Raw genomic sequence first — 15,640 nt, 5'->3', positions numbered from 1 at the left:
TGACAGTATGGCGGCTTGTTCACTGGCTGGCTATGATGTCCGTCACAAATCTTTAGCTATGTAGCGCCATCTTGTGGGTCAAATTACCTATGTCAGCATTTACCTTGGTCTATAGGTCGCACCGGTCTATAACCCGCACCCAACTTTTTAGATGAAAAAAAGGGGAAAAAAAGTGCGACTTATACACCAAGTTTTACGGTAGGCTATGTCACCTACACCAGCTAGTCAGGTGACCTAGACTTGCTCCATGCACAAATATTGAGCATAGCGTTAGTTCAGGCAGGACACGATGTCAAGCTCAGCTCACACCCCAGCTACATTAGCTGATCTCAAACAGCCAATCAACTGATGGCTCAGCTGATTGATGTAAGGGAGTCAGCTGATAGATCACATGATTCCTTTCTATGCAATCAATTGGCAAATCTCATTCAGGGCGCCCTGTTTAAACTGCTCTGGCCTGCCTACTGTTGCTGCTTCCTCTGCAAGCAGCTTTGCAACCCGCCTCCACCTTTTCATGTTGTGTCTGACTTATCAATGTCATTTATGTCTATAATTGATGGGTGCTCTGTTCTGTTCCCGGGGGGTCTTCGCTGCTGCTCTCCCTGCCTTAGGCTTTCCATGTAGGTGCATGGAAGGGCAGGGAGGTTTGCTCTCTCTGCCTCAGGCTTTCTGCTTAGGCCTAGGAAAAGCAGAGAGGCCCCAGAACAGAGCCATGCCACCAAATATAATACTGCAAGTGGAAATAAGATTTTCTTTGACCAAAGTGATCCTGACTGAAGTAATGTTATTTTACCTGAGGTGTTTGTCCAGCGACTCCTGTTCTTTTTATCAGACAGAAAGTGAAAAAAGAGGAAGAACTATTGCTCATGTGAGTATATCCTTGTGCGAAACACAGGCATCATAGGTTCAGCAAGAGAGAAAGCTATGACATCACCTACAAGACTTAGGTGGTCCTTGTAATTATGTATTTTCAGCCTTATAAACAATTATCTGACTAACTTTGACCTTTGTGACGTGCAAAACTAATTCATGGCACAATTCAGATTGGTTCAAAACATTTTTTAATTGGCATTAACTACCTTAGTTATTTTTGAGGTGCCATGGCGGTCCACCAGAAAGGAGGGGACACCCAATAAATACAAGTATGAAAAAACCCTGAACTCTAAATTCCCCCAACAACCAACTGATTAGCTACTCCTTACAGAGAGGAGGTCATTTAAACAAAATGATGATCTACTATATGGTAAATATAACACTACTTATGTGAGACCTTAACAGTTCCAGGGAAATGTTAAGATAAAATACATCTGGTATATCATGTGTGTGATTTGAGAAGTTTAATGGGCTGCTGAATGCCAGGTTATCCTTTCAAGGCTTTTATGGATTTTGGGTCACAGCTGAGCGACGGTAATGCTGATCTCTGCTCCTCTATTATCTGTGTAACTGATAGCTGGGTAACTATACGCTGAGAAAACAAGTCATCGAGCACTCCTCTTTATATTTGCTGTGCCAGTCCAGATAATAAAGGTCACAGGTAATATTTGCTGTGTAAGTATAGATGAAAAAAATGCCACAGTTAATATTTACATTTTCTAAAATGTTCTTCTAGTTGATCACTAATAGTCGATATCCCTCTGGGTGTGTGCTCTGCTGTTTACTGAACTTCACAGATAGCTCTTAAAGCTCAGTGAAAATCTTAACAAGCTACTTCACCTAGCGATACTGTGTATAGAGTTATTAGAAGCAGATACTGCATCACTCTGTCTAAGCTTAGAGGATTTAGAGTGGCTGCTGAGCAGAGGTAATGTTGATCTCTCCCTCCGACTGATAGTACTGGTGATCTATCTGTGTTCCTCTCTGTCTCTCCAGCATGTCATCCAACTCCACGGCCGATGTTGTGTGTGCACCGGACGACAACCTCTGTAGTAAGTACACAACTGCCACTCTTAATCTCTCCCTTTCTCATCACCTACTGTACACTTTCCCCCTTCCTATCCTTCCTCCTCAACCTGTCTCCTCTCATGTCTTGTCTCCCTTTTCCTTTACTTCTCTCCCCCTCTTCACATGCCTCCTCTTTTCTGCAAATGCCCTGTGCTTTCTTTGCTAACCTGAAACATGTCCACATTCCAGAATTTGGCAGCGATAAGATCGACCTGACAACCGCTGTATTGCTTCTTCTAAGGACTCCACCTTCCTCCAATGTTATTCTTTCAGCATTTATTCTGTCACTATCACAGATTTCTTCCTTTCTCAGTTATTTTTTTCTCAGTCTTACTCAGCTACCATATTATGTTACCATATCATCACGATACTTAGGTCATGATACAATATCATTGCGGTATTGCAATATGCTAAGTATTGCGATATAATATATTACGATATATTGCAACTTATTACGTTTTTTTCCAACTGCAAATTATTTCCCTGCAGGAAAACTTCCCCAACATCAGTTTTACCTAAAGTTTTCAGTCATCATCTGTCAGTAATCATTTTTATTTGCAGCAAAGTGTGATGCACAGTCACCAGTCCTCTGTAGGTGACAGACTGTGTTATTTTGTGGCAGAGCAGGTTTAGCGTTAGCTTGGCCGTCAGCGGCTAACGCTATCTCTGGATGTTGGAATGTGAGGAGAGCCCTCATGTTCGTGGTATTCCCTGAGTATTTTATTTTCATATGACACTGCTTGCAAATCGGATGTGTCATATCGAAGTCCTCCTTTCCTTCCGTGTTAAAAAATCCAAAATAAGTCCAGACGTTTGATTTAAATGCAGCACATTTCTGATTTTTAAAAAAAAATTATTTATTTTTTTATCTCCAATGCCTCCATCTTTGTCTTGATGAACTTCCTACCAAATGCCGCTGACTGAGACCTCTACTGACCTCACCAGGAAAAGCAATTGATCTTATTATTCTAGTAACAAACGTTGTATCAAAATGTGTATTCGCAAAAATTAATATTGCATATCATAAAAGATAGATATTTGGTGTCTGTGTATTGATACCATATTGCCACACAAAATATTGTGATCAATTTTTCCCCCATCCCTAATTATTACCTGCCTCAGATCAGCATCTTCTTCTTTCCTGCCATCAAAATGAGCTCAACTGCTGCCAGGGTGTCCTTTCTTATCTTATATCTCGGCTGGTACGTTAAAAAATAATAATCAACAGGCTCCTCTTTTCTCTTACTAGTGATGGCCTAATGAAGCCTCATGAAGCATTTTCTTCATTTTATGAGCCCACTATGGCGGTTTTTTTTTTCAACAAGAGGTTAAAAGCACATTGAATTGCCATTCTTTGAGCCTCCCTTTTTAAACCAAGAGCGCCATCTAGTGGGCTCATAAAATAAAGAAAACGCTTCATGAGGTTTCATTTGGCCATCACTGTCTCTTACTGAGAGACCTTTTCATCCTACCACGTTGATTTTCTGGCTTTTGCATTTTGACTTTGATTTACAGCCCCTAGACTGTAAACCTAGTACATCAGCAGACAGCAGACAGCTGGTGAATGCTTCTTCTGGGGTCATACAAACATTAGACCTACAGTTACACATTTTGTCCTGGCAAACATTTAGCAAATGAAACATTTGGTTCAAAGCTATTGAAGGGGTAGTTTGCATTTTTGGTGGAGGGGCTGTATTAGGTACTTATCCATAGACAGTGTATTATCTACAGCAGACATCAGTTGGCTTTCTCACAGTTTGGATAAGCAGACAGGAGTAGTGCCAAAGAAGCTAGGCTATGTACTGCTGTGGCTTGGAGGTCAGGTAAATATTATTTTTGCTTTATTTAATGCAGTACATTTTCTCTACCGTAGAACTGCCATATTTCTATACATCTCTCTCTCTTTCGGCCTGTTCAGTCTCCCTCTGCAAAAGTTCTCCTGTATATTCTGGTTCAGAAATGTATTCTCTTGTCTCTACAGTAAACAGGAATACATAGTTGTTGTCATAATCACTCAGTTGTATTCGATGTCTCTTCCATAAATATCTGACAGTCTGACCAAATTCTGATAATGCACTGTTGTTTAGCAACCATAAAGTACATTATCATTTCTGTATTTATTTAACAGTGAAACTGTCGGCTACCGTGATGTTGCAACATCCAGTCTCTAGATAAGGTCACATGAAATACTGGAGTTTCAAGTGATGTGTGATTACACAATCAGATGCAGTAATACTACTGAGTCACACATTGTGCTGGGAAGTCTGATTTGAATTGTGTTATCTAGCATTTCAAGAACCATACCAGTAAATGTTTTTTTATTAACGTCTATCAACTGAAAATCAAGTTGGATTTAATGTAGTTACAGTGCTACTTTTTAAATGAATCTGTTCTTTTAACTGCATCATAATACGATTATAATGTAGCATAAATCTCATAAATGATTAGTCCTGTGTCGATTTAAGCCCACCTCAGACCAAAGATTTGTGGCAAGACAAGATGAAACAGGCAACTACTTGCAATGTTGCAATGTTGCAAACCTGCAACATTCTCAAAAACCTGCTGGCTTACGCCAATGCAACTAGATGAGATGGTGTATCATTTCAATGCAACAACTCTCTGTACTGATTTGCAGCTTTTCAGGCTCATTTTGTGGCTGAATATAATTTGTAGCTTTTTAAACTATGAATAAGGATAGTGATAGTGAGATACTGACGACAGTTGCATTTGTAGTAGTGATGAAATGGCGAAAAACAAACAGAATGAGCACAGATGGACTGTATTCATAATAAATATCACACAGTAATATAAATAAAGGTGAGGTGTGTGAGGGGTATAAGCACATACAGCGAGCAGCAGCAGTGACCTGCCGTCCGACACCGGCACACTGTGAGTACAAAAACAGAGGGCTCAGCTGGGACAGAGCACCTGCCGTAGCAAGTGAACACACCATCTGCGGTCATTTTGACTTCACCAGTAGACTTACTATGAGCCGACTGGCTTTTGAAACAGGTGACGTACTTTATGTTCTGGAACCAGCTGCTGGCGATTTGACCAGTTGCAGGTGACCGCATCAGTCGGCTCAAGTCAAGCTCAAAGTTCTAAAACGGGTTTGTCTCGTTGCCAGTCTTTGGTCTGAACTGGGCTTTATAACACACCTTAAACTGTCCTTACGTATGCATGGTTTTTTTTCACAGATTAAACTGAGTTTACGTCTGATGACAGAATAGGAGTCAATATATCAGTAGAATGGGAATGCTAGACGTCTTAACAAACATGAAAGACTAAACAGCCTTAACTGTTGTACTTGAACAGAGTCTTTGAGGAGGAAAGGTATCCAAAGTTCAAGCTCAAACCAAGCCTTTAATGAGAATGACAAGAAATGATTTACGCCTTTCTACAAATCCCTCACCACACCTAAAAATGTGCCACAACCAGAACGTTATAGTGGTCTGTTTGCACACACCAGTGGCTTTACATTCCAGCGTCTTTCTTCTAACAACACTGACTTCACATCAGGATTGCAACGACAGGAGGTGTGTGAGATGATGGATTTGATGGCTACTACTGCAGTGTAGTAATGTCACAGAAGGGTGTGTTGGTCTACACCTTAAGTATGGTACTAAAAGGGCTTGAAGAAACACATAATTATAAATGATCAAATGAAAGACAATTAAATCAAAGTAATAAAAATAATGAATATAAAGTTACACAGGGAAATCCAGTGAAGGAGTTAAAGTGAACATAATGTAATAATGAGTAGAACCCTGTGTAACCAGGAAAACATTTATGCATTTCCTGCTTGGCAGCTATCCAAAAAGTGGGTCAACGGTTCAATATGCATGCAACCAATGAATTTTTTTCCCCGTTAAAGGTTTTTCGGGGGGAGTTTTTCCTTATCCGCTGCGAGGGTCCAAAGGACGATGAATGTCATATGCTGTAAATCCCTCTGAGGCAAATTGGGATTGGTGATATTGGGCTTTATAAATTAAACTGAATTGAACTGAATTGAATCAGTACTAGGGCTGAGTATCGTCTAGAAGTTACAGTACCAGTACCAATGTTAAAGTGACACCAATACCAACAGAGTACTTCATTTGATATCTTTTTTTTCGCTTACCCATGCAAATTATTCTTACGCAGAAACATTCTGAATGCATTCAAATGATTAAAATAATTATTTAATAACTTTACAAAAATAACATATGTCAAATACACCATGCTTGACTTCACCACACAAAATGATGTATGGGTTGTAGATGCTGCAGCAGTGGGCCAATCACATGTTGCAAATCAGTGAATGCTTGCAGTGACTGGATTTAAGCAAAACCATACAAATATCTTATAAACTGGGTACAAAAAGGATCGAAGGCAGGTATCATTTGACTGGAGAAGCTACAATACTACTTGGTACTGGGTTATTTTGGTCTATACCTCAGAGGTATCACAGCTCTAATTAGCACTGTCTGAATCTTAGTGATGTATGACTCAACTAAAGCTCCTGGACCAGTCTTACTGCCAGTTACAGCCCAGTTGTATTATGTTGGCGATAAAGCAACAATGCAGCAGGACGGGTTGTTTAACAGCCAAGTGGGGCACAGGCAATGAGCAATGCAATAGTATGACAATGACAAGCAATGCTGGTTAATGCTGTCCACATGCCTTTGAATTATACAGACTCATTATCATAGTGACAAAAAGTATAGAAACTACGACAAAAAGCATTAAAATAAAATAACAAGATTAGCTTTATGGCAAAAAATATTTTTGAGCTATAACAAACTGACTAAATTAAGTGAATTCCTGCTGATATTCTCCTGTTTTTCACTGAGAACTGATGATTTAATTCATATCTGACTGATTACACAATATTCAGATTTAAAAGTTAATTTCCTTTTCATTTTGTCCTAGCTTGTACCGTTGCAATAAACATTCATTATCCGTAAATGCTCATCTCGGAGCCTATCTTGGCTGACACTGGGCGACCCACTGCGACCCATCCAGGGTCAACATCCATGTGATGGTCTCAAGACAACATTAGATAACAGAGATAGCTAGCTATCATGCTAGCTAGTTAATGCTTTCTGCTAATCTATTGCTTGATCATTTAAGTTAATAACTTCCCCCACTGCTCATTTAAAAGGCCAAAACATTAAAAGGTGTTCTTGGTTTATCATGTGCTTTAGATTGGTTCCCCATAAGCCTCACTTTCATTACGCAAAACTTTCTGTCACTGGGTACAATCCTGGAGAACAATTAAGGATACAGTTGGTAGGCTAGCATGCACATTTTAGCATGCTAGCAGCCAGAAACAAACATCTATGACTCACTATCGTTTTGACGATACCAAAAAAGAACAAATTTTCTTGTTTCTTTCAAAATTGAGCAGGAATGACAGTTAACGTTAGAGTATTCTGTTATGATCAAGGAGTTAATACTAAGCAGCTGGAGCTTTTGCTGTTTAACTGTAAGCTCACCTTGCAAGCTAATGTGAGCTTAGTTCCATGGTGGCAAAATACTAACAATAAATGTAAAAAGCCGATTCATATTTAAATGTCTGTAGACTAGTGTAAACTAAAGAAAAACTTTCAGGTTGGGTCTCATCTTCTTATTTTCACGTCTTTGCACAGCTGTTTTGTATATATTTAGCAGGGCACTGGCAGCAGGGCTCTCTTTGATGACATCACAATCATTGATTGGCTGAGGAAGTTGTTGTACCAGGGCTATCGTACAAAATGCTGTTCTCAGGACAACAACCACTTGGCAAACTGTAAAAATAAAAGATGTTTTGCTGCCTCTCACAGCAGCTGTAGTCTGAATGTAATAATTTAATTCACTGGGCCGACTGCCAGCATCTTTTAAGATGGAACATTTACTTGTAATGTTACTCGATGCATGAGGCAATGACAAGAATCCATCAGCACACCTTAAATTTCAATGTGACAACTTTGACCATTCCATTGATTGTCATTGTCTGTTTGTATGACATATACACTTTTAATAATGAGAAGATCTTCAAGCATTTAAAATATTTCTTTTCATTTCAACCGGATTATGTGAACTGCTTATTCTAATCCTCACTTGGACAAAAAAAAAAAAAAAAAAGCCTTCCTGTGGGCTCCGGCAACACTAAACCCCTGAGCTTGCCTGAGAAGAACTAAATGCACAAACCTACAAATTTTTAAATAATCCATGGATAGAGACTCTCACTGCAGTCTGTTCTTTTTTGTTTTTGAAAATGTTGGCGTGCAGCCTTGTTCTGTGATTGATAAACGAGGTGCAGACTTCCATCTGTGTCACCAGTAATAAAGAAATACAGCGAGTGGTGGATAGAGCAGTGAGTAACCGCCCACATTTAAGAGAATTGTTTGTGGTGGAAAGGCTAAACTGATGTAGGGTCCAGGCACCATGTCTGCAGTGTTACTTTTGGCTCCAAAGATACCATACCGAAAGTGTTTGGTGGAAAGTCACACACGTTCACACTTACATTTACAACTACGGGCAATTTAAAGTCACCAGTTAGCCTGACCTGCATGACTTTGGACTGTGGGAGGGATCTGGAGAACCTGGAGAGAACCCATGCTGACACAGGGAGAACATGCAAACTACTCACAGAGGGTTCAAACCTGTGAGGCGACAGCACTAACTGCTGCATGACTGTGCCGCTCACTTAATAAACTTGTCTTACAGAGTGAGGTATTGTTGTCAGAAGTATTGATACTTATATACTTTATCAATTCCACATGTTTAAAACAGCATGATCTGAGTTAATTATATAGTCAGTAGCATCAAACATGCAGAAGTGATTCAAAAAGAACAGATCTGAAATCAGATTTTCAACCTAAGGCTGAACAGATGAAACCAGAGGGAAGAAAATCAACTGGTCCTCAACCAGTGGCTGTTACAGCATTCTCTGCAGCCACTTTTTCTCTCTTTTGCCATGGTATCAAAAGAGACACTGAGTATAATTTTTTTCTACTAGTATTGTATCAACGTTTAAAATTCCGGCATCCTGACGTTAGTGTGAAGGTATTTATAGTTGTACTCAAATACTGACATGCTTTTAAATTACAGTGTCATCTAGCTATACATCAACATATCAACACTGTTGTAAACAGAGGATGATGTAATTTTAAAGCAGCGCACCTGTCAACACTTGGGAGGTACAAGCTTTTCAACAGCCAATGTGTTCATCCTGCTGTATTTGAACACTGAGCTGGGCCAGGGGTACGAGCATCATGTAGCTCTTTATCCCCTACAGTGGCTCCCTGTGTTTGTTGGAAAAAGGAAATAAATAATTCTCTGATTGTAAAAGTGTATAGACCGTTTCAAACCGGACAACATAAACATTCTAAATGGGTCCCTTTGTATTTCCTGATTATAAAAACAAGATAGTTCAGATAAAATTATTATTGTGCCGCATTCCATTTCACATTGACACTCATTTTTTGCTTAAGTTATAAATCCAACGCACTCCTTTCCTCTACAGGGGTGTGCTTTTGGCCTTCCCTTAAAGCTCAAACCAAAGGCTGTGGCATGTGTAGTTCACCTTGCGCCTGTTTCTCAGTTGAATGATGTTCCTAAAGTTATTTCAAAAGTTTTTCAAAAGTTCAATAATACACGATGTTTCTAAAGTCAATGAGTAATTGTTGAGCGTCGATTGAGCATCTCAGTACTGTCTTAACTTAGATAGAGGGAACAAGGGGTTAGGACATTCCTAATTACACCAACTTGCCAGCTGGCACACAAAACACCTTGTACTTTAAAGTCTTAAAGTCTCCTCTTGAACCTGACATTTACACATAAACTTCTCTCTTTCTCTCTCAGTTGTAAGAGAGCATCTGCAGGCAGTGATTATCGTCCCTACGCTGCTCCTCCTGGCAACTCTGGTCACCTTACTGGCCCTGCTCATAATGAGGTACCGTCCTCAACGGAAACGGTCACGGATTGCATCCCTTCAACATCCCTCCCACAGCTCATCGCACAGACATACACAAAGACACAGCCACAGACATCACCTACAGGGTATTGATGGTAAGCGAGCATGCAATAGTCTCTCTGTCCATCTTATTCTTGTTAGATTTTTTCAATGTAACTCAGTTTACTAAACTGTCCTATATCTATGTCTCTCTTAATAGCACCTGCAGGTATAAACCCATTAGAACATGAAGAGGTGCCAATGTCAGTTCAAGAAGTGCAGCAGAATGTCAGGCCAACTCTTGCTGCAGTACCACAGATGTCCACAGGGAGGCATCATGGTTCCTTTAGCCAGATCACTGCCCTGCCGCTGACCTTCTCCATTAAGCCCAGTGACACAGTCAGCCTTTATAGAGCCCGCATGGACAACAGGAATGTCATCCTGAGGATGCTGAAGGGTAAAGTGAGATTTACAAAGTGAAACCTAAAAGAGATCCAACTGCTTACTGCATGTCTGCTGCAGAAGTGCAGAGAAAAGTTTAGTTTTGCTCTCCTGTTCAATGGTCTGACAACTGGTTCACAGACAACAGAGTTTTGTACTTTTTTTATGTGCTTGGATGTGCTTCATATCAGAGCTTCCACTGTCTCTAGAACATCAGTGGAGTGATTTTCCACATTAAAAAACTACAAATAAAAGTAATAAAACTCATTCTGTTATTCTCTCTCAGAAACGGCAAACAACAGTGAGAAGCAGCACTTTTTGGGTTTTGCCTCCTTCGTGTCGGGGCTGGGGCCGCACCCCTTCCTACCTGAGCTGCTCGGTGTGGTTTCAGTCCAGCCGCCCCTCATGATGGTTGTGGAGGAGCTGCAGCACAGAGACCTGCTGGGGTACCTGTGGAGATGTCGACAGGTACAGTCATCTATCAATCACCTAAACAGAGACAGATTATTCAGAGTGAGGTTTACATCACAAACTGCAGGATATGTGCTCATTTCAGAGGGCAATATTTCAGACTTTTGATGCCATCTGTAAAGGAATCAGCTTATTTTAAGATGGACGATGGTTATTAAAGTTTAAACTGGGCAGGAAAACAAAGAGAAGTTATTATACAAAGCACTTTAAAACCTTCTAACTGGACAAATAACATTAAAACTTAACTCTAAACCCTGACAATGGCTGCAAAGATTGTGACTTTTGAAATACAGTGTAGTTAAAGTACTGCTCTTTGCCTATGTGGGGCAGTATAGACCCATATATCTTACTGCTGCTGAAAGGGAGAGACAGCAGTATCCATATCATATGTCATAAAAGACAGGTCTGGCAGTCTGAATCAAAAAGCTACTATAAGGAGACTGACAATAACTGGTGTTTTTCCTTCTCCTCTCTCACTGAAGGATAATGCAGGTTCAGAGTCTCCATGTCAAATGACAGAGAAGAGGATCTTCACCATGGCAGGACAAGTGGCCTCTGCTCTGGTTGGTTAAACTGCTGTCTATCTGTCCTTCTGTCTGACAGTCTCTGTCACTGCTTCAAGGATCAAAATACTGTATGTGTGGGACTTCATTCTGTCTTACTGTTAACTCCCTGTCTGCCTATGTCCCAATTCAGTGTTTCCCCCACAACTGTACAGGCTGCCGGGTATGGGTGGGTGATATGGCCATAAAACAATCTAACAATATATCAGGGTATTTTAGCATTAACAATATTCTTGACAATATGACAAATGAGTAAAAAAGAAAAATTCTTATTATTTGAAGAATTGCAACAAAATAAGAGATACAGATTCTGTATACAATATTAATAGAACAACATAAATACAAAAATGCACCCTAGGATCTCTATAAATCAACAGGTGGTTTCCTTTTGAGTTGTTTTTTTTTCCACCTGGACCTTTATGCTCTGCCATGTCTCCTCTAATCATCACGCTGTAACCTGTGACAGGCTCTTATGATACAATAACTATTTCACATTTACATATATGTAGCTTTTTTGTCGAGCCGCGAGTGTCACATAGGTTTACATCACCAAAAGTTTACGATAAAATCACTTGACGACACCGACTCCAATGTTACTCTGCAGCCACACACAGCTGTAAACTGCAAAGCTGTGAGTCCCTGAGTGAGGCAGGTGTTGATGGTTAGTTTACTTGTCTTAAACGGTAAAGTGAAGATAAAGTTGTCGGGAGGCTACCTGTTAGAAACAGGCCCGGTACTGAACGGCTAACATGTTGATGGATTCCGTATTTTTATGTTTCAAGATGAACTAGTCCAGAGAATAATAGAGGAAAAACAAAACACTCTGTGAAACTTGCTAGAAGTGATGTTATGTAGCCTTGTTATATTTCATGTGGTATGAGCACCTGGATATGGACTGTATTTCAAAAATAGCCCTTTAAATGCTGCATTACTGCTCATATAGCAACTTAGGAGGCCATTTGACCTTGTGTGCTCTGATTGATTTTGCATGCATTTAACACACTAGTCATAATTTTGTTTTAATGAAGGCTCAACTCCTGGCACCTGCTTCCTATTGTCTTCACCACTGTTGAATGAAACAGCTGCAGTAACAGGCCAACCAGCTTTAAAAGTGACATATTCTCTTTTAAAATAAGTGCTGTGCGGTGGATCTGAGCTAAGCTGTTGAGAAGAGTGGTTCATGGGGAATGTGGACTGATATTTTTTAGGAAAATACATGATAAAGTTTGAAAGAAACTTTTGAGTGTTAAATTTGACAACAGAATTTGGTGTGTTTAACTGAGTTACCTCAATGCACATGCAGCCCAAACAGTCAAACTAGGGAAAACACTGTAATCTGTTATGATAAAGTGGTAAGCAAATGTCTCTCAGTTTACTTTTGACCGGCTCTCAGTTCTCCTCTGCTGTTGACTCAATTATAGAGCAAATACAGTCTGAACAATACCTTCACTCTCTGGGTTAGGGTTATGTTGTTGTACTGTTAGTCAAAAGAAAATATAATGAGAAATCTGCAGAAGAAAGAAGGATTTGTACTCTGTATTTTGTGTCCTTATACTGCTGGAGTTCTCTACTTTTCACAGCCAGGTCCTAAGAAAACATCATTTACAGCATCTCTTATCACCTTGTCTTTGTCTGAACATCTTTTAGGAGTACCTACACAGTCAGCAGTGCATCCATGGCAACGTAGGAGCTCGCAGCGTTCTGGTTGGTGGAGATCTGACAGCGAAGCTGTGGGGATTAGGCTCGGCCTACCGCAGGAGAACACAGGCCCATTCACCGGGGGAAGTAGAGGACATGGAGATGAGGAAGTGGCAGGCACCTGAAGTGCTGAGCAGACGACCCAGCAGTCGGAGCAGTGACGTGTGAGTGTCTATGTCCTCTGTAAGAAAATGAAATGCAAGGAAGGTAAAGCATGTCATTGAAATGTCCCGGCCAGAGTTATCAAAGCGGGAGCTCAATGTTCCCACATGGTTTTAGCCCAGTAAATCACAGGATGTTGAATGACTGGTCTATTCAAATTGTGTTAATGTGTTTATAATAAAAGCAAGCTTCACCACCATTTTTAATATTTGTAACAAAGGGTCAAAGGTGTTTTAATCATTTCTGGTGCACAAGATTAATTAACAATTCCTGTGTTTGAAAATGCCTGTAAATGTTGATTCCACTGCCCCCTACATAAATACTGCCCATTTATAGGGGATATAAAGGATGGATTTCTAAGCAAATATGTGCCTATACACTGTATAAACATTAGTTTAACCTGAGACCTGAATCCTTTCCTGTTTCGTGACTTAATGCCCTTCTCTAACTCTTCTTTTGACAGATGGTCCTTTGGTATCCTGCTCTATGAAATGGTCACATTAGGTGGGTGTTCTGAAATTCCAGATATACCTCCAAGAGAAGCTGTTTATATAATCAATCACTGCAGCTAGACACTAAGCAACTCATTTAAAACAAAAACTTCTTTGCTTATAGGTGACCCACCGTTTGCCCACATCATGGCGACTGAGCTTCTGCAGTATCTTCAAAGAGGAAAGCATCTCAAACGGCTAGCCACCTGCTCCAACTCACTGTAAGACAAACAGCACAAAACAGTTCTTCAAAAAGATTTTATGGGGGCTTTATTTGATAGGACAGTGGTAGCATGAAACAGGGAGAGAGGGGGGATGACATGCAGCAAAAGGACGAACCTGAAGCTGTGGCTGCTGCTGGAAGGACATTGTGCATGGGGCGCCTGCTCTATCAGGTCAGCTACTCAGCACCCTAGGAAACTCATGTGGTGCTCAGATATGTTTTGCGGCTCCAGGCAAATTATTTGGGAGCTTTTTGGGCCAAAAAGGGCTCTGTTGATAGTACAGGTTGCTGACCCCTGTGCTAAAGCATATAGATTCCTCACCTCAATGCTCACACAATGCTGCTAAAATGATTCCCCACTATTGATAATGCCTTGAAAACAATTCTGAAGTAGTGGAGATGGGAGGAACATCTTACCTTAGGCTAGGCTAGGCTGACAATATAGTTTTATTATATTTTTCATTGTTCTTTTGATTTTTTTCCAATCTAAGTCCCTATCACAAGTATCAAAAACTGGCATCAGATTTCATAGTTCTATTAAATGCTCTTGACATTTTCACAATATCCTTCTTCCTCCTTTATTTTTTTGGAGAGAATGGCAATATATACAGTAGTTGTATTCAAAGCAAAATCTAAGGTCAAAACCATATGGTTGCAGAGCCAACCCAAAGAATAGATAATGCACAACAAACTGTCTATCTCGGTCAAAATACCAGACATTGTGACATAGTTTGACAGACTTTTTGCACAGGTGTATCACTTGATATATGTAAAGAGAAAAAAAATACTTCTTTAACTCATGTCTAAACCAAGTTAATGAGGGTTTTTCTTTTCAGATTTTTCCTTATATAGCCTAAGTCAATGTGATATTTACAAAAGATAATGTTGACCATATCCATTATTTCTTTGGAGAGATTGTCTTTGTAAATAAGAATTTGGCACGTGTCAAATGGTGTGATATTTTCAGTTTTAATGTTTAAATTGTATTGTTTAACAGTGTTTTACCATATCTTGGTCTGTAGGTACTCCATCATCAGAGGCTGCTGCCACTGGCGCTCTGACCAACGGTTCTCCATGTCAGAGCTCATTAGAACTCTGCAGAACGGAGAGAAATCAGCAAATGGGAGGACAGTTCTCAGAGTGCCTGAAACACTGGACTTCGAGAAGTACCTGAGGGAGGCGGGATATGGAGAGGCTTACAACTATGCTGTGCTCTGATTGGCTGGGACCAACATCATTCAGGACTACATTGGTGCTGTTGTCCTACTGGAGGACTGCTGCAAGAATGAAGAATGAATGAAAGAAAAAAACTTTTAGCAGAAAAATGCACATTGCTTATATTTGTTTGAACTGTTGGAACAGTTAAACCTTTATTTTTGAAAAGTAATATATGAATTGTAAATATTTCTTTTTCTGTAGACTAGCTATCGTCCTCTTAAAGCCTAATATGATGAAAGAGAACTGTAAATTTCCTGCACTTTTTACCTGTAACATATATATTTATACATACAAACAGCTTCTCAGAAGCAACAGCAGGGGATGCACTTTATAACAATGTGAATGGACTAAAATACTGCACTATAAAACTAGGATTGCTTTTCTTTCCATGTCTTCTATGTGGACCATCAAAGGATGACAATGCAGACTTTTCGTTCAGGGCATGGAAACCTTAAAGGCAGCTTTTTGCATCACACACAGAATTAGCATGATACTCAACCATGTATTCATATTC

The 15,640-nt window shown here is 39.9% G+C and overlaps 1 protein-coding gene across 1 annotated transcript in view; it reads right to left on the bottom strand.

Moving 5' to 3' along the window:
- LOC126384258 (chloride channel protein 1-like) overlaps positions 1 to 13,901 on the bottom strand; it is a 90,046-nt gene extending 76,145 nt beyond the window's left edge. Inside the window, exons 1-2 of the mRNA XM_050035220.1 lie at positions 13,819 to 13,901; positions 10,577 to 10,750 (exon numbers count right to left, since the gene is read on the bottom strand). Of these exons, the coding sequence (XP_049891177.1) occupies positions 10,577 to 10,750; positions 13,819 to 13,874 (230 nt within the window). The 5' untranslated portion in view covers positions 13,875 to 13,901. The remainder of the gene's footprint in view (positions 1 to 10,576; positions 10,751 to 13,818) is intronic.
- Positions 13,902 to 15,640: the final 1,739 nt, after the last annotated feature.

This window comes from Epinephelus moara, chromosome 22 (assembly GCF_006386435.1).
Source record: "Epinephelus moara isolate mb chromosome 22, YSFRI_EMoa_1.0, whole genome shotgun sequence".
NCBI lineage: Eukaryota > Metazoa > Chordata > Actinopteri > Perciformes > Serranidae > Epinephelus > Epinephelus moara.
This window is presented reverse-complemented; position numbering and strand designations above follow the sequence as displayed.